Source organism: Bacillus rossius, chromosome 3 (genome assembly GCF_032445375.1).
Source record: "Bacillus rossius redtenbacheri isolate Brsri chromosome 3, Brsri_v3, whole genome shotgun sequence".
In the NCBI taxonomy this organism is placed as follows: domain Eukaryota; kingdom Metazoa; phylum Arthropoda; class Insecta; order Phasmatodea; family Bacillidae; genus Bacillus; species Bacillus rossius.
Genome location: NC_086332.1, coordinates 84,767,430 through 84,793,381, shown reverse-complemented (window position 1 = coordinate 84,793,381; position 25,952 = coordinate 84,767,430). Strand labels below are relative to the sequence as shown.

General features: G+C 37.4%; 1 protein-coding gene across 1 annotated transcript; it reads right to left on the bottom strand.

The window, feature by feature from the left end:
* Nucleotides 1-425: 425 nt before the first annotated feature.
* On the bottom strand, nucleotides 426-25,952 carry LOC134530993 (cytochrome b5-related protein-like). The gene is made up of 6 exons (XM_063366407.1): nucleotides 25,787-25,952; nucleotides 19,844-20,066; nucleotides 14,124-14,515; nucleotides 9,733-9,921; nucleotides 8,986-9,207; nucleotides 426-1,687 (listed from the first exon to the last, which is right to left on the bottom strand). Exons 2-6 carry the CDS (start codon nucleotides 20,060-20,062, stop codon nucleotides 1,408-1,410), a joined length of 1,302 nt encoding a protein of 433 aa, XP_063222477.1. The 5' UTR covers nucleotides 20,063-20,066; nucleotides 25,787-25,952; the 3' UTR covers nucleotides 426-1,407.

Below are 25,952 nucleotides of genomic sequence, written 5' to 3'. Positions count from 1 at the left end.
TAGGTGTCAAAAAATACATACACACTTCTAGCATTCTGATTCCACCATTTTCTGTATTAAGATTCATGAAGAACCAGAGTGTGCACAGTGCAGTCTGACATTGGCATCAGGCAAATGTTTCAACTCACCCACTGTCTTGTGTTTTATCCTGCACTCTGTCTGACGCCTTGACCATGCGGCTAACATTGTATTTTGTATCCACAACAAAGATTAGAATTTTGTTTTAAATATTCAAATAACCTGGCATTTTGGTTTAAACCGGTTTTTTTTTATTACATTAGCATTTTAAAATAAAAACCATACAACATTCCATTTTCTGCCACTCATGTTGAATCAGAAAAGTTACATCAAAGAATGGAAGTCCAGCAAATCTGCACATAGAAAGGTGATTTACCGTACAATCAGGGATTTTCCACAAAATAGGGTTTTTGTTTTAAATAATAAATTTATTTATTTCCTATTTTTTACACTTTTGACTACAATTTACTAATTAATTAATTTTAGAAGAGTATTTGGCTGGGTATAATTTACAACTTATTCAGGTAATTTAAATGATAAGATCTAGATTAATATATAATTATTTGTTCCCGTATCACAAGTAACATTAATGAGCAAACTATTGTTTTTATTAGAGTGGAATTAACCCTTTCATTAAAATTTTTTTTAATATATTCTATTTAAAAATACATTTAAAAAAAACTTGAAAAAAAAAAACACTTGATTTAACCCATGGTTTAAACCATTGTGGTTTGACATTAAAAAAAATAATTAAACCACTTAGTTTAAACCATTGTGTTTTGAATCAGCCAGCCCTGATCTGCACTCATACAGTCTCACTCAGCCTGCTACCTAATGGTTCATAATCTTTTGCCCGTGTTTTGAGTGCCAAATTAATAAGAGTTTAGACATATACACAAGTTTTTAAAATATTGTTATTAATCCGCCTAAAATTATAGAATGTAGGTAATACATAAATATGCGGAAAAATTTCTTTCTTGTTTTAGTCTGTGTTTCAAAGGAAGAATCAATTGAATTTTGCGATAACAGGCAATTTTTTTCTTGTAATTGTGCCTAGTGATCTGCAAAAAGCAGTATATCTTTCTTCAATTGCGTTATAAAAAAATTCCTTGTATTTTTCTGACTTTTCCTGGTTTTTTTATGCTTGTGGCAACCCTGTATTAGCAATTTTTTAACACCCTTGACTAGTGCAAGTTTTATTGAAAAAGTATAAATTCAAAACACTTTAATTGAAATATTATAAATCTAAAAGTACAAATTATTTTTTAAGTTTTTTTTTAATTATTGACACCGAGATACATATAACAGAAACCTTAGCCACATGGAAAAAGTACAAAACAAGAAGTTACTGAGCTCTGCTTGTTGTGTGAAAGCACGGGCAGGGGCGCCTCACTTGGGGGCCCTGGCGTGAGGCTTGACGCGAGCCAGCTGCAGGAACTGGCCCTGGATGCACTCCCACACGCCCGCCAGCTGGAAGTCCTCGCCAAACTCACGGCAGGTCTGCTGGAACACGCCCTTCAGCGCGTACAGCTTGTCGTGGTCCACGGTGGGGAACATGTGGTGCAGCGCGTGGTTGCCGAAGTTGGTGAGCACCAGCAGCAGGTTGGAGGAGACCCACTTGCGGTCCCGCACCGCGTCCAGCTGCCCCAGGCCCCAGTCCCGGTCCACCCTGTCGCACGGCACAGGTCTGGTTCCAATCCCAGCCAATCCATTCCGATCACTCCAGGCAAATGCTGGGGCAGTTCCTTATTATAGGCCATCCCTAAATTCCTGACAAGTGTAGCAATAATATACTTCTGTTTAAGAGATCATTGCTGAGACGTTTAAATATATATATATAAAAAAAAAACAGGAACTTTTGATGACATCATATTTAAAATACAGGTGTATCTGACAGTTATGCATTAGCACTTGACATTTCCTCAACTTTCGGGTCATTACAGACATTGCTGAATGGTTGATGAGATATGAATAGAGCAATGAGTGGGAGGAACGCAAGTGCCATCAGAAAACCTACTGGCTCATGGCAATGTCTGCCACATATCCAACTGGCGAAAAGATCATCATGAGAAGCGAGTTATCTGATCACTCGACCACACATGCCCCAACAGGTGAACCAACCAAATCAAGGTACATTGGCTAGTGATATGTTAACACTAGCAGATCATGTAGCTAGAATGGTAAAGTAACTCCATTTTTTAATTAAAAAAAGGGGGTTGTCTATAAAGTTGGTTTATGGACAATAATTTTACGTGATACTGATAACGTCATAAGAAAACATTCATGAAAAATTGCATACTTTTTATTTTCAAATATTATTTACAGTTTTTGCAAATTTAATTAAAATAATTTGTTTAAATATAATCACAAAAAATTAGTTAAAAAGCCCGCCTTAACCTGTTTGATATTATAGAAGATTTTCTCGCACGGTGGTTGGCCGGCTCTTGCACGCTCGGCTCAGGCGGAATGTGACAATTTTTCGTGCGTGCAGCCGGGGTTCATCGATTTATAAGACATTATCACGTCAAAAATTAGTTTACTTAATAATACTGCCATTGGCATTCTGTAAAACATAATTTTAAAGTCACTGCCACATTAATTTGATGTAACCTCTAACCTCTTCATTTAAGCATGGTGCTCAAGGGCACACTCCTCCAACTTTGCTTTGCTTTGCTTCCATCTTAAGGCTGCTTTGCTTGGTGTGTATGAAAACTCTATCTACCTCGTGAGATCTAATTGGGAACGTTGACTATGATTATCAGGGAAGAATATTCCAAGGAACCCTTCGGTTCCTCTACTTTTAGAAGAGATAACATGTATATTTAAAAAGATTCTGAATCCATTATCCAAATACATTGTTTTAGCATTATTAATAATTTTCTAAAAAAAACACACTAAATACTTGACATAGAATTCTTTTCTTAGCTCCTAATGTCGCGACCCATCGTCTGTTGTCCATTTCTAATGCCCAGACTCAAAGCTTGGCTATCTTTGTGTTTTCCGCTCATGTCTGAAGCCAGAATGTGGCCGGCCTGGGGGAACCAAATTTTCTCTCTGCTTGTTAATGAATGGCTTGATGTAAGAACAATGTCTTTGTAACAACTAACTTTAGCAAATGTCTTTTAAGGCTCCCACACACGATCAGTCCAAGCTGACAGCTCGAACTTATCATTTGGAAATAAACAGTCGGAACTGCCGTGTGTGAGCAAGGACAGTGGACTGATCAGTCGGAACTGATAGCTTCCCACCAAATTTGACTGTGGACTCAAGAGCCCTTAGTCCAAACTGTTGTGTGTGGGATCAGCATCTCGCCAGTCCAAACTGTCAGTCCATCATCTGAGTGTCGTGTCAGACCTTTTTGTCTATACTATTTGTTTTTTTTTTTACTTTGTCTAACTAAAAGTGCAACTGCAACTGCAGCTGCCACATGCAATGTTTCTTTCATATTCTACTAAGAAAAATGACATCCAACAGCAACAGCAACCACAAGACTGATAAGTGAAATGTATTGATGAAATGGGAAAAATAAGAACTCGTCCCTCAGTATGTTTAGGCTATGCGAGGGAACCCAGGGCTGGCTTTGCTTCCTCCAACCATCCAAGCAGCGGAGGGGAAGTCGGGAAGGGAACATGGAGGGGCAGGAAGGGAAACGAAAGAACATCATAACTAGACAAAGACATTAGGTCAGACAGTGCGGATGTGACATTGTGTTAGAAAATTTTGTGCCTAAATATTTTTGTGGTAAGTTAAGTTATTTTAATTAATTTTAACTTAAGACCAACTTCAGATATAACATATGTTATTTATTAATACTAAATCGAAAGGAAAGGATTTCAAAATTGCTTATGGGCTGAGATAAATAATTAAATTAATTTTATTAACAATGTTTGTTTTAAGTTATACTAATGAGAAAGTAATGTGGATTAGTATGGGATAAGTTACACAAAATGTCTCTATTGTGGCATTGAGTAATGCATACATACAAACATACACAAACATGGTGAGTCTGAATTTGACAGATAAACTTCGGCTGCAGGTTGTTACGGGGCCGTGGACTCTGATCTTTAATAAGCGGGGTTTTCGATGAATGCTCGGATTTTAAGGGCGCCACCGTGCAACGGGCACGGACCTACGAGAGACTCTTTACCAGGGTCGTGACATCGCCCATGTGAGACGTGATTTTAATTTCCCCCTGAAGACAGCCTAGTATTAATTCCTGCCTGCTCTCAGCGTCGGGCACGCTATCACCTACGCAGTGGGCTCTTAGGCGTCCCACACGCCGTCACACTCAACATGGTCACACATATTTAAAAATAAAATAATTCATTTAAATTTACACGCCCTTATTTATTTGACCAATTTCGATTACACACGCACACAATTTAAACTGTAACAAACGCCCGCGGCACGAATTGTTATAAGTGCAGTGACCAACCACGTGGTCACACCTCGAATTACGTATGAAGTTTAAGAAAAGACAGATAAAGGTCACAAGGTAATTACTAAAGCAGTCCCCCGACCGAGAGAAGCTTCGAGGACTAAACGAGAAAAGATTTAAAAAGAGTTAAAGGCGAACAGAATTACTAATCAGAGATGAACAAGCGGTGAGGTCCCCAAGTGCTGAAGCGTCTGCTCTTGGTTGTTGATGGCGGAAGGCTGGGGTGAGCTCATGGCTCTGCTAGCATAACATGGCGTCTTCCCGCCGAAACAATTGCAGTTAATGGTATTTTTGATTCCGTGCCACGGGAAACTAAAGTAACATGAAAAAGATTCTTGATAAATTACGTGATATTTACTGAATATAAAAAAAGGATAATAGAAATTACAATTATTAAGAAATATAATTAAATATTGTCTGGCTTCGGTTTCCGTCGGTGTGCTTCGTGAATGTCCGGAAACGTCCTTATAATTAAATACACAATTTTAAATAAAAGTACATAAAAAACCTCCCGGCCGATCTGCCGTCACATCGCACTCGGGAAACAATAAAAACAATTTACAAAGTTGAATTTAATTATATTTAGGGGTGCGGCGCACTGACTTGACAGCGCCCTCTTGCCGGGCGAACACACACGCACGCACATGTACGCACGGGTAGGTGGGAGGTTTGAATGGAGGGTGGGTGGTGTTTGGGCGGTGGCATATCGGACTCAAAAGGGGCCGCAGGCTCGGACGATGTCAAGGTTTATTATGACAAAATAAGTTGAAAACATATTTATGACTTATGACCTATAGTGCTTCCCAAGGCTGGTATAACATCTCAGAATATGGGGCTACAAATTATTATTATTGTAAATAACAGAGATTATGTTTAATTGAATGCAGTCATATAGACACCTCAAATTTTGTCACTATAGCAAAATAATTGGGGATAGTACTATGCTATGGAAATATCTAGAAAATAAAGGTGAAACCCCCAATTATTTCAATGGTATAAATTTTCTACAGCGACAGAATTCATGGTGCATGTAGAACTTTGTTTAATTAAACCTAATTCAGACAGTCAGTGTTCTATCTTAAACACTTTACAGTATCTATTATTTGCAATTAATATTTTGTTCATCTCCAACTTCAATGGCATGTACCATAAGTCGTATAGATGTTTTCAACTTATTTTGTAATGAACCTGCCGCAAAAGTTTGTCGGTCAAAATCAGACTTAACTGTATTTACGAAAAAATAAGCATTTTCTGGTACACAATTTTTGATACTTAAAATTTTGATGCCCAGATTTTTAAAACCACCCTTTGTCCCTAATTTTGTGTGCATGCATGTGTGTTGGGAGGACAGGCCGAATACATGGTTGAATTAGAGAACCAAACTGGACTCTCCTGTAGCTACTGTCGGCTGGATGCAGAATGCTGGCTGGGATGCAATGTGTACATGTGTGACTATGTATAAATAGAACTGGTTTGCCATTCACCTGCATGTTCATAAATTGTACCCATTACTAAGGAAAAATAATTGAAAATGAAAATAATATCTTTTTATATTGGTATACATTAAATTTAAAAAAAGATAATTTTGAAATAATTACTATTAAATAAATTGCATTAGCGGCAGTGCATTTTAATTTATCTAAAACAGTTAATGCAAATTATACATAAGAATATAACTTGTAATATTGTATAAGTTACTTAAATATTTTAAAAACTGTTGACAAATCATGGGTAGAGCATACGTGGTGTCTCAATATAATCTTTATATTTATTAAGTAAACAATGCTTTAACAGAAAAATAATAAAAATAAATAATAATTTATGGTGTAGCATTAGGGATAGGTTTCCACCCTGCTAATTATTTTGAAAACTTTATTTGATATTTTCCACTAAACTGATAATAGTGTTCAAACATCCACAATTCTGATAAAACTATAATTTTTTTTGTTTGCTATAGACTAAAACTCATTTCAGCCAAACTTATGTTTTATTTTTAGAGTTTTTAAGAATGAAAAAGTTATCAAGAAAAGAGGTAGACGTGAAAGCTACCTGGGATTTACCAGTATGGATTACAGTAATTGTTTAGGTTTATAAAAAACAATCTAATGTCCAGGATGTGTTGCAATATTTCATTCAAATTTTTTTTTTGTAATTTGTTTGAAGTAGGTACCTACACATATATAAAGCATCTCTCTATCCTCACTCTATTCCTCTATCTCTCTTTGTATCTGTAACTCTATATATATATACACACACACACACACACACACATATACATACACACACACACATTCATATACATACATACATACATACACACACACACACACACACACACTATATATATCCCCCCTCTATCTTCTACTATTTCTATCTTTATCTCTATATATGTATATTTCTATCACACTCTCTTTTATATTTGATTCAATTCTATTACATGTGCGTACTCATACAACGAAAACAAACAAACTGCCGCTAAACTATATGAAATAAACATATTTGTTGAAACGACTCGTGTGCCATCTATTGTAAAATGGTTGTGCTAACTCAAAAACCTTCACTGGGATGCACATAACAACTCACCAGAGTGTCATCACAATTGGAAGAATGGTTTAGGAACACACACGGGACAAACAAACATTCATTTATGTATATACATAATTTTTTTTCTCCTTTATACAGTTAAAATTTGTTTTGTTATCCCACTGCTAACCAGTAGACTTCAACTTCAGAACAGACACCCACTCCATAGACTAATACCTCCATGGATATGAGTCGTGCACCATCTGTTGAACGTTATCTCACCTAGATAGTAACCTTCCTCGTGTTTTAAAGGTCAAGTGTCCAAAATTTCATCGTAATTAGATGAATGGTTTAGGACCATATAAGGGAAAAACAAACAAACACACATATATGTGTTTGTTTATCCCTTATATGTTCCTAAACCATTCATCTAATTACAATGAAATTTTGGACATATATATATGTATATATATACAGTAGAACCCTGTTATAATGTTCCTGCATATAATGTTTTCCTGCTTATAATGTCATATTTTTAAAGTCCCAATATTTCCACCATAAGGACAATGTATTTATTTCCTGCATATAACGTTCATAAATAGTGTAATTCCTGCTTATAATGTTTGCTTGCTAACATTCAATAAATGGGGAAAAAATGTTTTAAAACCAAATTATTCCAACACTCACGATAAAAAAGTTTCCTTCATGTATGTTTATGTTTACAATCACTGCCATACAATACATGAAGTTTGTAAAAATACAATTTTATGCAATATACTGAAGGTACACAATGTTCATAGTTAAGTGTCAGTTGGCACCCTTAGTCAACTCTTCTCATCCTTGCCATTCCAGTGGGTATTCAGATGCACGTACATAGTCCTACGATATTTAAGTTGCCAATTGAGCAAGGGCATAACTAAAAGTGTTTTCTAACGCTTACAAATAATTTTTTTTTTTCATTCATACGTAGGAATACCAAAATTAAACATTTTCAGGTGGCGAAGGAGTATACGTTCTCACTCTTAATATTGTCATCATGAATCGTGAGACAATTTTACAAAAAATGTGGCAGTGTATCTTTAAAGACAAACAAAATTTAACCAGGGAACAAGATGAAGTTGAAAAATTGTTGGCTTGTTTCAGAAAATTCATGTATCAAGTATACTATCTTTGGTTTTAACATTAAAGTTGTTTACATAGCTTGGTGAGTCCATTGGTACAAAGCTCTAACATTGTTAAGTGCTAAATTGAGATTTCCTGCTTATAACGTTTTCCTGCTTATAATGTTTTTTTCTTGTGCTCCCTTGAAAAAACATTATAACAGGGTTCTACTGTAACTTCATTCAATAAGTTTCTTAAATAGACACAGATTGATTTGTTTTTTATATGTATTTCCAAGATAACTCACTAACTGATAAACAGCATAAAAATTTAGTATGATTTTCATTTTATTTGTTTATTTTTTATTTTATGTTAAGTTTATGTCATATATATTATCATTTGTGGCATGCCTGGCAGCCCACAGCCAGGCTTCTTTCATTCTTCAATAATCACTTCATGCATTCCCGGTGGCCTGCAACCGGAAGTAATGTCCATTTTGCCTGCCACTCAAAAGCCCTTCGCCATATTAGAAGTTCCCACTTCCTCAACCAACCTTTTCCTCATGCTCTGCCGTGAGCTAGTGCATGGCCATTTCCTTCTCATCTCCACCAGCTGACACTGAACACCACCACCATTTCTCTTTATTCCTACATACTTCCACACCATTCCACCCCAACTTCACCTATTCCAAAGACAGTGGCACAATTTGCGTGGCGTATGTACGTTTGGAAAATTCCATTTACACAAGATGTTTTGTGTTAAAAGGCATTCAAAATGTTTTGAAAGTATGTTTTCAACATACTTGTGTTCCTTGTTGGGGGGTGCATTAAATGGCTTACATAGTTTAGGTGATTGGTGATTGCACTAGTTGACATTGCTGTGTCGTACATGCCTGACTGTCTTACCTGGGGGCGTCACCATCGTGGAAGATGTCTGGGTGGTGATGGCCAGCATTGTATCCGATGGAAGCAAACAAGAAGCTGCCAATCATCACAATCCACAGCCACATCAGCACAGTGTCGACGAGAGAGCTTCCTCCGAACACGTACATGCAGGCAGGAATCACCAGAGGGATGAAGTCCCTCTTTTGTGGGTACTTCAGGTGTCCGTGGACAAAAAGCCGAAACCTGTCAATTAAGGTAACACATTTTTACTCCTGCATATGGTTTATTGAATTTATAAATACACATCTGTGTGTTCGCATTAATGGAGACTATTGGAAGGGGTGATGTAGCACAGTGTGTTATGTTAGACTCAATCTATCCTGATTTAAATTTTATATGGTTCCCCAAAATCATTTCACCCAAGTATTAGAATGGTTCCTTTCCTTAGGTCATGACCTATTACTTGCACTAAAGCCCTTTTACGAGCTCTAAACAATTAAAATTACATTAATTATCAAACCACAGTTGCAGCTAGACTTAGTGGTGGATGTTAAGCATCTCTGTGGTGGGATCTCGAGATCAGAGCCAGGCTACAGCTAGTCAAGAACATTTTACAATATGTAGGCCTTAACCCTGGTTAAAGTTTATTTTTTTCCCAGAATGTTCCTTTCTTGCCTTTATCCTGACATCTGAGTAAACTGATAAATAACCTGAGTAATTTCTATAATAATTATTATATAAATGAAAACACCCTTGTAAGTCACTCACTTTTTGCTGAATTCCATGAAGAATACAAGTGCATATATTAAGGGGGCGTAGATCCAGGATGCATACTTTTGGATAAAATTCTTGGAGATAGGCCGCCAAACAAAGATAGGCTCGAACAGTGAAATTTCTAAGTCGAGCACAGTGTTGGGGTACAAGTGATGGCTGATTGCGTGGCTGATCCTCCAATCTCTGTAAACAATGTTCCAATTTGCAACAGTGTTGTAGCAATCCTTATTTGCTAAAGCAGTATTCCTGACTGACAAATAAATGCACAACCAAAGCCATTAAAGTCAGAAATATTACATTTTAATATAACATTACATATAATATTTCATTTTCCTTAGAACAAAGGCATCCACAATTACAGGATTTTCTGAATTTGACTCCTTAATGCAATGCTGAGTAAAATGAATTTACAAAAAACTTCAATAGCGCTTAATTTCGATAAAATTACTCACAGCTATTTGTTTGAATATGCTACATGTCCAAATGTCTTAAATTTAATTTCAGAAATCAAAAATTTTATTTCCACAGGATGTAAATAGCATAAAAGTGCTATTTCAGGATCTTCAATATCTCTTCAATAAAGAAGACATATTCCACTCATTCGCAAATTAAAGTGATATTTAAAGAAAACCAAAAAATTAATTTCTATATTTTGAAAAATTTGTCTCCAAGGGTGAAAAGGAGTGATTTGTTTATGCATTTTTCAATAGCTCTTATAACAATGTAGTGTTTTTTTCCTTGGACAATCTTCTTTTTATAATCTCATTTACTGATGGCTGAAAATAAATACATTTTAATGGATTTATTATTTACATCTTAACACAAAAAAAAAATACAAAAGGCTACTTAAGTAAATTTCTAAAATGTTTGTTTTGAGTTCTTTTTTTTCAAGCTGGAGAGAGGTAAACTACTTAATATGCTATTGAATATCCTATTGAAAAGTTAACACTCTTTCATTCACTTTAGGCAACTTATAAAATTCTGAAAAATAAGAAACAATTATTGATAAAATAAAATAATTACAAAATTTTTTTAGCAAATCTTGTCCAGTCAGAACAACCTATCTTTCTATACTTCAGTAATGAGAGAAACATTACTTTGGCTTGGCGTTTTGTAAAACGTCAAATGAGTTTCATATGTTTCTGATTGATTCAGGTACAACACAATGTATTATCTTAGTGAAGTGACAATAACAATAATTTAGGCCGTTTACTTGAAAATTAATACTGTAGTCAAGAGTTGATTAAAAGATTGATTTGGAATAAAAACTAGGCTAAGAGCGGTATTCCAAGACGTTCCAGACAGGTAGCAAATAAGCACTGGCATGTTGGAACACAACCATAACCTAACTCGCAGGCCGTATTCCAGAATCTGTTCAAACTGAATCTAAGTAAGAGAACAGTTGGTAGCCATTTTAATATGGTGTCTTGCATGAGGCTAGAAACAGTTGCACACTATGGAAGGAGCACTTTACTTGATGTGCCTAGCTGCCTACACAACTTCTGTTTGTTTACATTTACATGAGAATAATGTAAGGTAATAAGAATCAGCATGTCTGTTTTACACATGATAAAAAGGCTCTTTTTTTAATTATAATTAACATTAGGTAACAGAATTTTTGTAACTGAAAATATTTTATGGCACAGAGGATGTAAATTAATTATTTATACGCACATGCATGCACACACACATGCATATAAACATACATACATACATGCATAATATATACATACTATCACTTTTAATGTTTTCATGTGTTTTATTTTTATAGTAAGTAAAATTTAAGGGTATAGGCCCATTTTATATGAAATAATCAAAACAATGGACTGCTCTATCTATTAGAAGTTATTGTACCTGCTATCGCATGGTGTTTGTGGGGGAAGAGGGGGGGGAGGGTTGTAGTATCAGTTTAAGTCAGGATGGATCATTTGCCTAGGGCGCCACCACAAGGGTTCTTGGTTTTGAGGACCCACCTACTCTCATCTCAGGGCTGTGACATCTCCCGTTTGAAGCGAGACTCGTATTAAAAGTAACCACACAGGAATACGTCCGCTCTGAGTGACGGACACCTATATTAAGGTTGACAACTAAGAAGTCTCTTGGAGGCAGCCCACACACCTGTCTGCACGTGTCTCTCCAAATTTTCTTCCATATTAAAAGAAAAAATTACTTTTAATAACTGCTTTTTTTACGTTACTACCTCTTACTATCCTTTACATGACTTAACACTGTTAATAAAAGCTGGTGGCACGAAACAATATAACTTGCGGTATATGTGTTCTGGACTAACATTAGAGTTTGTATTACATGACAAAACGTTTGCCAAGTGAATTAAATATTAGATTAAACAGTTTTCTGCCCTAGGTCAGCTCTGAAGTTTATATATATATATATATCTGTGTGTGTGTGTGTGTGTATTGAATTAAAGTAACAGATGGACATCCATTAGAGAAAAGCAAAAGTTGAAGACGACAGGGTGCTCGGAGCTCCTTAACCTCCACAGCGGCGGCGAGACAGACTGGCCAAATCCAAGCATGCCATAGAGGCAGGTAGCTCTCTCACATTAGGCTGTCAGCCATTATGTTAATACCTTTAAAAGCATGCCATTGGAAAAAAGAAATGAACACGTAAAAACCCCTATTTGAATAAGTCGACTGACTGCAGACAATAACATAAGTGAAAATTATATTTAAAAAAACTATATATTTAAATGTGACCTGCTTCAGGATTGTTTGGCATTGCACAAAATCGTTAAGGTCACAGAATATTTAGCACATTACTTTTAAAAGAAAATCCAGTGTTAAAGTTGTAACGCCGTTCACTTAACATAAATGCTAAACACAAAACAGTTTGGAGCAGAAAAAGCAAGTTTACAATTATCACGCTGGCATTATTAAGGAAGCCAGGCATGGTCTTGAAGTACACATGAGACGACTTTAGCACTGAGAAGGAGGGAGGGATGTAGAGAAGTGGTGGCCGGTGCTTGATGGATCACATCAAGCTTAGGAGGGGTGTAGCTCTGGTCGACACCATAACAGTTACTCAAAAAAATTAATATTTAATATATTTTACATGAATTATAGTTTCATAATTAATTCAATAATATGTTTTATTAAAAAAAATTAAAAAAATTTCCTGCTGTCGGATTTTGAACATCCTGTTAGCCTTGCACTTTACTACCCTGCTACAGATACATGACAGGAACAGAGAAGAAACTAAGGGTATTCAATACTGTAATTCAAATTTTTTCAAGTATTATTCAAATTGCGATAAATTATTATGACCATTAAAATGTACAAAATGTATTCCAGGACATTTTCGCTATCACAAAATTTCATTTGGCACACCAATACACTTGGTACGTCCCCTGATATTCACGAAGGTGAATACATAAGATCATGGCGCCAGACGTGGGTCTACCATCGGGACGAAATCGCTGAAAAAGTGAGCTCTTGGCATGTGCAGTAGTTTTGGCAACAGATAGATCATGAATAAGAAACCAAAATCCATTCTCTATAATTAAGCGAATGGCCATTACCTATCTAAGGGTTTAGAAATAGTAATGTGTACTAGGAATACGGTTAGGGTACAGGTGTATCATGTTCAACACCTAAACCATTATTTTTGTTTATTGGAATACTACTCTTAAGTTTTTCTGACTAAACAAACAGTTCTATTTTTCATTTAGATACTGGTGCACCCATAACTTAAAACTCCTAACAAAGGTAGTGCCAGATATACTGATGCTAAAAATGTTCTCATTCTGCAGTAACCATGTATCAATGTGAACATTCTAAGAGGTGTATAGCATGGCTGTGTTCAGGTATGAGAAAAACATCATCAGAAGATTAGTAGACACTTTGATGAGAGTCAAGCTTTAGTTGACAACACAGTTGCCACTTACAATGAAGTAGTTACAGGTAATGACTGCTGCAAGTCTGCAATGCTGAACGAAACTAAGTTTTGACCCACGTTAAACCTATAAGGTATAAGGCCTTAAGGAAACCAAAATCAGGCCTTGGCTTCAAAAGCCTGTGATTTTCAGTGTGAAACATATAATAATTCAATTACAAGAATGTTCCAAGAATTTGAAGGGTAGCTCAAACATGAGATCAAAAATAAAAATTTTCACTTTAATTTTCATTCCATAATTTTTGTTAAAAATTACTTTTTAAAAATATTTAATCATACAATATAATCTAAGGTTTATATGATAATGGTTTTTTTTAATGTTACGCTTCATCATTAGACTTTGAATACTAAAATGTACGAGTTGCCTCCGTGACAGCTACTGCACTATTTCTAAAGATGCTAGTGGGACGATGTACATAAAGGTGCTAAGAGGTAGGTATGACATAGTGAGTAACTCTGAAGCAGGCTCATACCGGGACGACATCAACGACAGATCAAAGTAGTACATCCTGAAGTTGTTCTTCTGGTGAAAGAAGTTGTGGGCGGCGATGGTGGTGTAGCAGAGGAAGATGCCGGCGGCCGTGGCGAGATGGTAACTGCCGGTAGCAGCGGCTTGCACCGCGAGCAGCAGCGTGGCCGCAACGAAGCCATCGGCTATGAGGATGGAGCGCCACGATGCCCCGGAGTAGTTGTCGCCCAGCACATCCCTGGCCCGTCGCTTCAGGGTCTTGTAGAAGCCGTCCTCGCGGAAGGAGTACGGGGAGTTGCGGGCTGTGGTCGCCTTGCGCACATGGAACTTCTTCAGCAGCACCTCCACCTTCGGGTTGATGTGGTGCGCTTCAAACGCCTCTGTGATGTCAGTGCCCTGTGAAGCAGGAGGAGTACCTATTTACTGTACAATAATCACTTTAATCTAAGCTAATCGTCAATTCTTAGATGCATCCTTCTAATGATTCAAGTTCCTCTAAAATAAAAAGTTTACTAAGAACTTCAATCCAAGCAACAGGTTAAAACATGGAATTTAAAACCCACAGTATGAAATGATACAGACCTATAAATTGAAATGATACCTTAGCAATCAAATAACCATGAAAAAATGGTAAGAACCAACCTAACCTCACGAATACCAGCTACATTCACAATAAATCTAAAGAACAAACAACATTCCAAGAAGAAGCAGCATCAAAAGAAAATAAATAGCAACCATTCAAATGGTGATTGTGGTCAAATATACTTTCTAAAAAAGGCAGCAAAAGTACCACAATTCAAACACCAAAAACACAACAAAAATAAATATAAAATTAGGACAGACATCTCATGACAACTCAGAACCTAGAATCTGTCTCTTCATCAGAGAATACACTGGATGCATGAGACAGTCTCCGTATTTTACTGTAGCAAACATCAAAATGGTTTGTAATGTAATACACAGATATGAGATTTAAACCCAAGTCCTCTTGAATGAAAGGTAAATGATTCAGCATTATGTCAACATAATTATTCCCAAGTTTACTTCATAATTAGTCCGACTGCAACTCACCCCAGAACACAGAGAATGACATTACATAGCTCTAATCCATGCTAAGAGCAAGACCTACAGTGAGTGCAAATAAAAATTAGTTTCTTCTCCTCTGATAGCACCAAAAAGGGACTATTTCCCACTGAAGGTAATGTAATTTTCTTTGTTGGTCAGTGACAGCCGGTTCACCAGTCAGACAAAGTACAATGTTGATGATTTCATTTTCAGTATTCATCAAATAATTTGGCTAAAAGCTCTTGTGCTATTATGTAAAATGACAAAATTTTCATCTGCATACAGGATTTTCAAGCCCCAGATATTTGAGGGTGTCTAATGTTAACAAATTATTATATGTAACAAGTTACTGTCGTTAAGTTATGGACAGTTCTCTCATAATTATATGCACCAATTTTCAGTTTAGTATGTAACTTGTCAAAATCAAAATACTAGGCAACACATCACGGCTGGAAAAAAAAAAAAAACGTGTCAAGGAAAACGAGAAAATTAAGTCTAACACTTCAAAATGCTAATGCTCAAATAAATCAGATAATGAAGCCTAACAACCTTCACCAAAATGAAGATTTTGAATGATGATTACAAGAAGCAAAAGAAAGTGATTGGAGAGTGAGATATGAAGTAGGTAATAAAATGACAATCACGTGACTAATTAATATTATTAATACACAAGAGTTTAAATACCCTATTTATTTTTTTTAGATTTATATTTTTTGTTTCCCTTAGGTTTGAGTGTTAACAAGAATTGGGTTTTTTTTGTGTATATGTATGGGTGCAAGCGTGCCAGTGTGTGCATGGGTGTGTGCATACATGCATGTATGTGTAAAAGTTTGATGGTAGTAAGGAAATGTTTTTTTACTGTTAATGCAAGGAAGAATTTCTATTTAGAAGCTGTCAAGAACTTTAAAATTACTGCCTGAAATTAGGCCATTAATCCATTATAATTTTAGAAAGGCTGGATTAAAACTAATGGAAGTCTGATTGATAACTAAGAAAAGATGTTTAGTAAAAAGTTAATTTCTTACAAACAAATATTTTATTTTTATACACTCACATAGCTTTCACCCTTGGTCATTTTGTATCCTGCCTTGTAAAACATGTCTCCTTTGCTTTTTGAGTTGTCTTGGTCACTTTTATAATCATTGAAAAAAACCAACAAGTGACTTGCCCTCAGTAGTACATTAGAACTGTTAAAATAAACAGAAATTGAAATAAGGTCAGAATAACAATTTAGTTGTTTTGCCACAAGGTTTATGGCTTAGTTGCTCTAAATCATAGAAACACATTTACAAACAATATAATAACAGTTTGGTAAATAAAACTATGCTTTTTTTTTTCTGATGCCACATACAGCAAGCAGGATGTCACTAGATTGGGCCAATGATGCACTTATACACTAACGATTCCATCTATGCCAACATCAGAATATAATTTACATTCAGAGCTGAATTATAACTAATTTTTAATAATGTGACTTGTGAACAATCTGTGATTTTACTTTCTTAATATATTTTGTCTTGTACAAAATTTTAGTATAGAGGAAACCACTTAACATTTTTTTTTTTAAATAAAGATGTGAATCAACAAATGTTACATCTTCAGGTTGGAGTCCTTGTTTTGTTTAACTCACGCTCGTTAAAAGATCGTTGTGTTTTTCATATGTCTGTTTAATGCGTATATTAAAAATAATAAATAGGAAGCATAAAAATTTAATAATGTGTGGCACCTAAATTTAAAGGAATCGGGAGAACTTGGTAAATTTTTTTTTTCAATACCAACATTTATGTTAATTTTGTGTAACCATGTGTGTTTGAATGTATCAGTTGATTCACTAACATTGTTTCAGACCACCAACGAACACCACCTTCCATCTTTAATAAAATCTTATAAAATTTTTTAATTTTTATGTTATTGACTATCAAGATACTAAAATATGTACAAATTAGACAATATTTAATCAAAAGTATAAATGTATTTTACAGTATTATATCCTAAACCCAAAGATTGCTAAGGGGAACCTAGATCCTGATACAGCTCAGGACAAAACTAATTTTTTTTATGCTTTGTGGTTGGTAGTATGAGAATATTAATGACCGATTTCAGAGAGAAAAAAAAAACGAAATTATGTTTAACCTGGGAGTTAAATCTCTGTTAACTTCTATACTCCTTGGTCAGATAATAGTTTTGAGCAATGTGGCCATAACCCACGATGACATGCAGTCTTCAAGCCACATACTAGCCTACTTGCACAAACATAGCAAAAAAATGCAAGACAAGCAGAATTTGGTTGGGTGAGTATAATATAAAACAGGCTTCTTTACTGTTATGTAAGGTGACTGTGTGTTAACCTTTTATTTATTGAATTCTCTTTTAGCCACTTATAAGATCATCCACAAATATTTTCCATAGAAATATTACATCACAACAGGATGAAGGCCATAACGAAAGTGTGACAGCAGTTTCAGTTTTCGTTTTGGTTGAGCTAATAAAAATTACTTTTATCTACACTAACAATTACATCACAATTGAGCTTTTGAGCAGCCACGCGACCTTGTCCTGACATTCGAGGCACAGCCCTGACATTGATAAACAAAAAGTAACTACAAATCTAAACATGCTCACGTCAAACCTTCAGGCTGTTTCCACTCGGAAGCTAGGGTCATCAGCATCTGTGATCGGTAATGGGTCACGCTCACATGGCAGGCTTGTGGACTTGATATAAACACACAGCAGGACTCGTATCATTTAGCACCGAGTCAGTACCTGAGTCGTTCAGAGCCCCTGTACTCGTAATCTTAGTTCCTCTTGTCTTAAGCTTCTGTATGTACCAGTGTAACATGAAACCCAATAAAAAATCTTAATTCGAAACTCAGCAGGACATTTCTCTCTATGACTTGAAAATGTCTAAATGTACATTTTTGGTAATCCTGCTTAAGATGCAAGTGCAGTATTCTTCCATCACATAGCTGGATAGCATTTCCATGAGCCTATTGACCTGAAGGCATGCGTCAAGCAAGGTGAAACTGTTAGGTTGTTGGAAATCTTGCTAAATATTAATCTTAGGTACCGTTAAACGGGGTGAATAGGATGAAAAGTTTGTAACATTATGAAAAATACTTTACAGTGTTCTAATAGTTCTAATACCTAGTTATATGTTTAATTATATTTTCTGCTATACTATGTTTCAAAATATGTCACAAACTTTTGATTCCATTCAACCTATTTTATGGTACATTAAAGAAAGTAAACCAATATTAGCAGTCATCAAATTCAAACACATAACTGTTTGTAAGAGGAACTACTTTATTTGACATGATGCCAACAAAGCTGTGTTTGTACCAAAGTGAACAAGTCCTTTCTTCTTTAATTCCAAGTTCACGGGCATCAATTATTTTTTAGCGGTTGCTTTCAAAAGTGTTTGGATAAAACCTAAATGACTGTAATGTAGTAATACATTTTCCACAAAGATTTAATTTGCTTCAGATTATCAGTGACAATAATTATGGGCGTACTTCTATCATTTAAGTTCTCATCGTAATATCTCTGCTACAACACTCCCACCCCTGCTACAGCTCGTCTTCAATCTCATCAAGAACGACAGGTGTATCTCGAGCAAGAGCCAGGCCTACAAATGCCATCTCTTCATGACATCCACATGGGCCAAGATCATTAGAGACAGTAGAGGTGTAACAACTTGTGAATGGAGCATCAAAAGAAACAGAAGCACCCCTAAAAAACCCACTGGCTCACAGCAACATATGCCATGTTGTCCTCAGACATCTGATACCAGGTCGCCTCCAAAGAGAAAAAAAAAACAGGTTTTCCTTTAAATTTTTCTATTTTTATGAGTATCTTCTCAACAATAAGATATTAGAGATGTAAACATTAAACACTTTAGAAAATTTGGGAAATAATTGGCCATCACTCATGGTAGAAAACATCCTTTCCCAACATTTTCCTAGAGTGAATTTGGAAACCAAAATATTAGAATGAACTGATTCAGGATTTAAACCCAGGTCCTATGCCAAAGGAATTTAATGTCTTATATAAGATTAAAAAGGTATTTCAATCGACTCCTGCAACATCGTATTCTGTAAACTTAATCATTGTCGTGCGGCATCATGTCAGAGTCTGACCATCTGTCTAGTGGTCAGAACTCTGTGTAGTGTTGTCCTTCACGTCCATAATGTGGAAAGGATTGGCAAACCAGCGCGTAATCATCCTGCCAGTGCGCTGCCAGTTCCACCACCACACCGATACTACCGCCCGGAACTGAGACAAGAACTCATCATCTTCACATGGAGAGAAGCGGCACAACGGTAAGACACTGGCCTCACATTCCAGAGGTCTCAGGGTCAAATCCTAGTTCGACCAACTGAAATCACTCCAGGCAAATGCTGGGATGTTGCTTTGCTACAGCACATTCCATTTCATCTGAACTTTTTGGAATTATTTTTAAGTGAATATAAATTCTCAGTCAAAAGTCATTAAAATATGTAACAATAATGTCTTAATATGGAATCAGTTAGTAAGACAGGAATTGTTTAAGTTGAATTGTGCGCAGTTGTGGACAGTAACGATGTTGATATTAGCTGGAATGTACTCATCACTTCCCCAACACCCTCGGTCAGTGTCGTCGACCGGCAGGGTTAACGGTACCTTGGTGAGCTGTAGCCATTCGGCGCCGCCCGGGTGCTTGTCCACGAAGGAAGACACGTCGTAGAGGTCGTCGTGCACCCTCCACAGCCCTTCCGTGCCATCGTCCGCCTGCTTGCCTTTCAGCCATAGCACGCCCGACTTGAGTGCATCGTCCCTGTACGTGGGGTACTTGAGCCCCGGCAGGCTGGACGGCACCACCGCGTCGTCCCTCGGCGCCATCAACCTGCACACCCACTCTATTGTGCCATGTGTACTTCCTTTCAGTTAAAACTATATGGACATTCAATAATCTGGCATGGCACGCTGGATGTCAGGCATATTTGCCTATGGATTAACTACATCACGTTCCATATCCACGTGGCCAATCCTGTGCAGACAAGATGAGTGGCAATGCTAGTTTCAGGGAATATCTAATGTCATCAGTGGCAGATCCAGAAGCAATCAGATGAGGTGGGAAAGGCTTGTGTTCAGAGTTCAGAAAGGGTAAATGAGAAGCGGAGGGTCCCACAAGTACCCTTGTGCATGCTCTGCAAGTCACTTTTCACAGAAAACAATCTTTCCGCACATTAAACAATTTGAGATTTTGAGTAGGTGTACAGAAATTAAAATTAACATAGTACTGTAAGGAAACTTATATATTTTATTTATATAACTAGATATTGTAAATGTGATAAAAATGTTTCAGTAGTAAAATGCAACGATAGAGCCAAGAGCCAAAGCTTAGTGTTAGGTAGTAAATTCAGAATAATTGCAAATTTTATTTTATAAATAAGGCATTGCTCACTGGCAAGGGAATGGTTGTTTGTAAAAGTTTCCAGAAGTGTTTGGAGCAGCTTTAATCTTCAGAAGTACATGGTAGCTGCTATGTCATTTTTTGAAAGATTATCATTTAGTATGAAAAACTTGAATTAGAAGCCATTATAATTACTCCGAAACAAGAAAAAATTGACTATATTGTAATAGACTTCTAAAATAACAATCAAGTACAGATATTCAAGAGATACAAAACAAACTGTAGGGGAACTCTATCTACATTGACATACTCTGATATATCGACAGTGAGTGTTTTAAGAAATCCATACTAGGAGTGAATATCATAACAGCTCTTCAGTATTCTATGACTTGCAGCAGTGATACTGTGTTGATGGCAGCTGGTAGTGTTGATTCTCGCTCCATAAATGATAAATTTTAAAACTGCTAAGTTTGATTCTCTTTTAGCTATTTTAAGATAAATACCTTCAATGTTATATACAATTTTTAGTAGAACAAGTATGCTTTTTAATTACAGTAATATCAATAAGATTTTATTTCGCTAACAATCTTATAGGCTATGTAATGAAAACAACTGTTAGGGTAAAATGACACAATATTTTACCCTGAATGCTTGATTTCACTACTCCTGATAGCTTCATTTATTTATCATTTTGAACAGTTAATCCAGTGCCTGATTACCCTAATGATAGATTGCAGTGGCGAGGCGTGAGGTTTACATGAGGGGAAGCAATAACTCCGTTCACACCAAAACATGATGAGGTTGGGGGGGGGGGGGGGAGGGCCTCCGCCGGGAAAATATGGATTTCAAGGTACAAAATGGTGCTATTTAAGTAGTTTTCTTAACTGAACATTGACTATTCCACAGGCAGAAAAATTGACATTTTTTTTTTAAATACATTATTTTTGAAAAATAATAATTGACTTACATTATTCTGATAGTAAAATACCTACTCTACATTACTTATATACTAAGTGGGAGTGTAGTATCATCGTACGCCCACAAATCCCCCACGCACTGCCAGCCAAAAGCCCGCGGGAGAGATGCGCATGCCCCGAGAGACGACCGCCGACTGAAACGCGACATCGCCACCTGCCGTGCTGAACTATACCGGACATAGCCGAAGCAGTCGGCGGAAGAATTCCACCGTCTGCTTCGGCCATGTTCGCTCCAGTTCGGCAAGAAAGCGTTACCTTCGTAGCTTCTACCACGTATTTTTCCAGCCAATCCCCTCCCTGAACCTTTGTACCATGCCACCCCCCTTCCGAAAGAAAACTACTGCGGCAGCCTTCCTGCTGAAAGCGATCCTACCAGCGCTTCTAAACCTAGCAACGCTTCTAAAACAGCATGTTTTTGTGTCAACGAGTTCTTTTTTTATAGCGCACAGCGCACAGTATTGGGTCCCAAGAAGATAGTGTAAAAAATACATACACCTAACTGCACGAGCCAAAGTAAAATACTATTCTGAATAAAATATTTATTTAAAAAATACAATGTCTGGAAACTGCCTGGGCAAGCACTGCTTGCCTTGCTTGCCCTGACGAGACGCCACTGATAGATTGTCTTTTATATTAAGAAAATAAATAATATAAAATAATCTTTTTTCAGATGGTTGGAGAATATAAGAGTACAACTATGAGGCAAAGCTCAACTAGTGAATCAATGGCCCGAGCCATTTAGACAGTCAAGTACAATGAGGTGGGCTGGCTTAAAGCATCAAAAATGTTTGGTGTTCCTCAAGCTTCACTGAGATGACGGTGGAATAATGATAAGAATAATATATTTCAAGATTTGGTTAAAGGACTAGGCTGTTAAACAACTTTTGATACCAATAATGAAAAGGAGCTTGTGGAACACATTTAATTGATGTAATCCCGCTTTTTTTTTGTATAACAGCTACAGATGTGATAAAACTAGTTTTTTAACTGGCTGAAAAATGGGATGGATCATCATTTCAACACAGAGATAGGTATGGTAGGTTGGGATTGGTTATCTGGATTTCGTAATCACAACCCAGATAAATCATTAAGGAAACCATAACCAACCAGTGCTGCCTGTGTCATGGCTTTCAACAGACCAGAAATAATTGGGTTTTCCAAATTCATACAAAATTTTTCTGACAATAATATTCAGTCAACATGGATTTAAAATGTTGATGAACATGCTTTGTCTAAAGATTAAAAAGCCCAGATTAAAAAGCAAGCTGATGTGCAGAAAGAGGTCGGTAGTGTGTTGCATGGGAACAACTGGACACTTTGTCCTGCCTGCACTGATTTTAACTCGTAGAAAGCGGAAAGACAAGCTCATAGAGGGAGCACCTTTTGGTAACATAGGACTCGCACAAGATGAAGGCATGACAGGTGAGGTCTTTTTACAGGGACTTCAACATTTTGCACATAATGTAAAGACAAGTAAAGAGGATAAAGTTTTATTGATTGTGGATGGTCACTCCAGCCACAAGAGCTTGTAAGTCATCGAGTTTGTAAAAGAAAATAGTATTGTCATTGTGTGCCTCCCGCCACACTACATATTGACGTTGTCCGACCGAAGGCCACCCTAAAGCCCGACCTGCAACCGCCAGTATCCGACCCCGCTAACGGAACGCGCCCCTAGCCACGGCCCACCCGAGTCAGGCGAGCCACCAGCAGACAAGGTAGAACCCGGCCCCACAATAAACAGACCGACATTACAGTCGACCACTTTGATAAAATGCACACAGAATATAAACAACATTACGTATAAGTTAAACGTTCGCTTAATGAAAGTGTGACATAGGAGTGCCCGGGCACTCACGTGTGAAAATGTGTCGATACGTGTGTGAGTGTTCCCCTGGCGGCCTTCTGCCTAGATTAGTTAAGTATTTCATGTGACATAATTATTAACCCCTTGTGTTTCGTTATTACCCCCCACCGGAGCAGTCCGGCAAGAGACGAACAGCCTCTGGTGTGACGTATAGTTTAAAAAACATAATTCGTAAACATACTAACTCTAAATTGTAGAAGGGATGAGTAATGTTAATTTAGCCTTAATAATTAATGTAGGAATTTAGCGCCCTTAAAATCTCTTGTTAACGTGTTAAATTGGAAAATAACGTAATGAGGTCAACCCTGGCGCGAGGGACACCGAGCCTCGGCCGGACGCCATGACACAACGGCAGTACAGCGCGACTCGTGGACCGGGGTGGACGCACATCCCACGGAGAGACATCATCCATTGTCTGCATTGAACTCACTTCTGGTAATTATAGTCACTTCCTCGAAACCTCTTTTTATTAATCTCTCCGTGCGTACCCGGTCCAAATTTTCGGTCCAGGACTTAATCCGGCCGCATAAATATTAAAACCCTCTGCACCACACTTGGTCTGCGGGGTAGTTTTCAGTATACGGCACGGGCCGCCTCCCGAACCACAGAACTTGAATTAAAGCCAGTCGCCCCGGCGCTGACACCACCCCGTAAGGGAACTTGGACGAATTTAGCTGCGGTCCGCGCTCCACTACAGTGGACGCGAACACCGCCTCGAGACATAGATATACGGGATTGGCCGCCTCCAATCGCCATCACCCCTCTTTTGTGTAACCAGGCTCAGAACCGCCTAGTGCCACGCTAATACGTAACATTTTAGTAATTTTGTGCGACGCCTTGAACCTGGAACATTCTTGAGTAAACTTGTGCGACGTGCCACCACGTAACATTTCAGTAAACTTGTGCCACGCCTTCATTACGTAACTTTCCAGAATAACTTTGTGTAATTGTGAACTTATGTATTGTGTTACGTCATCCTCTGTACGACGTGGTGTGTAATCAACGGTATTACACCAAACCCACAGTCGCATGAATAAACGACGCACGTCATTTGTTGCATTACTTCAGCGCCTAATCAATTAGCCATACAACTCCCAACCACCACCAAGTAGGGAATTCCTCACATCCCACGCAACACCGCCGACGGTCCTAGTGGGCCACGCAGGGACAACCGACCCCACGACCCACCTATCGACTAGAAACAGAGCTAGTCTGGCGCCCACCCGGAAACACTACATCGACAACAGCCATTCCCGCTAGGAGCCGCACCGGGACTCGAGCCCGAGACCCCGGACGACGGCAATATATAAACTACAACCTCTCAGTGTGGCTTTCTACAACAAAGAGGTATCAAAATGGCTTAGGGCTCACCTTGGAAGAGTTGTGACCAAGTACCAAATCACACTTTAAAATTACTTTTTTAAGCCATTTAACTATTCACAATAGTACAATCTTGCTAACAATAAAGACGGTGACAGACATCAGTAGAACAATAGCTCTGTGCACTTATTTGGGCCACTGGTAGATCAGGCTCTTATATCTGTATTACTAAAGGCAAGGAGGATAGGTATTATGTGGAAAGGTTAAACATGGAAACTGTTTTTAGAGTTATCAGATGCCATTATTGAATCAGCCCAATCAACAAGCTAACATGGGCTAAAACTACTAGACATAATGAGTGTCTCGAACAGAACTGATACGAAAGTGGAGAGCAAAAGCAAAAATCCAAGATATAGCAGGGGGATTCACAAACCCATTTTGGTGCAAAAGCTTAGTTATAATTAGATAGTATAATTTTAACAATAACCTCATAATTACATATAGTGAAATAAAAGTAGAACCAAATCACTTGCCATACAATTAAATATGGCTACACTTCTGGTTTTGACAGTAGCTAATGAATAAAATCTTAAGTCTAACCTACAGCCAGAAAAATAGAAAATTTTCCAGTTTGTTTAAAAATCACATTGCTCTGCCCAGCCTCACCATTCCTAATAGCTTGGCAAACCTCAGCTGCTGTTATGCTATATTACCACTTGGTGCAAGTGAAGTGGCACCTTTATCTCTCTTGCTGGACTCCAATCCTTACAAGGTCCTCGGGACCAGGGATCGCTGTCATGTCACACTGTGCTTGGAAAAAGGCAGTGTCACTCCACCTGTGCTTGCTTAAGAGGCAGTGAAACTCTACCTGTGCTTGTGGAAGACGCAGTGAATTACTACCTACTTGATGAAGGGGCAGTACTTTTAGATTTTGAAACTTTTTAACTTGTGACAACTCATTATTTTGTAACTTATGGTTTTATGAATCTTAAGCTAAGCACTTGTTTGTATAAATATTGCAAATTAAAAAGAAAAAGTAGGTAACATACCCAAAGCACAGATGATCACAGTTGCGCAGAAGGCACGGAACTGCGCTGGAGACCAATACATGGCAAGGAGACCTTAGTAACGAAAACACTTGTTACTATCATTGTTTGGCGTTTAGATGCGTCAAAGGTTATCACTTATCAAGTGAAAACACACACGACCTGGAGA

Bases quoted from the DNA above. Each gene is read 5' to 3' on its own strand.
- LOC134530993 (XM_063366407.1), bottom strand. From the start codon at position 20,062: ATGGCGCCGAGGGACGACGCGGTGGTGCCGTCCAGCCTGCCGGGGCTC. The intron at 9,922-14,123 runs GTATGAGCCTGC...CATTGTTTACAG, and splicing joins CTGTCGTTGATGTCGTCCCG to AGATTGGAGGATCAGCCACG. The intron at 9,208-9,732 runs GTGAGTGACTTA...CTTAATTGACAG, and splicing joins TTCATGGAATTCAGCAAAAA to GTTTCGGCTTTTTGTCCACG.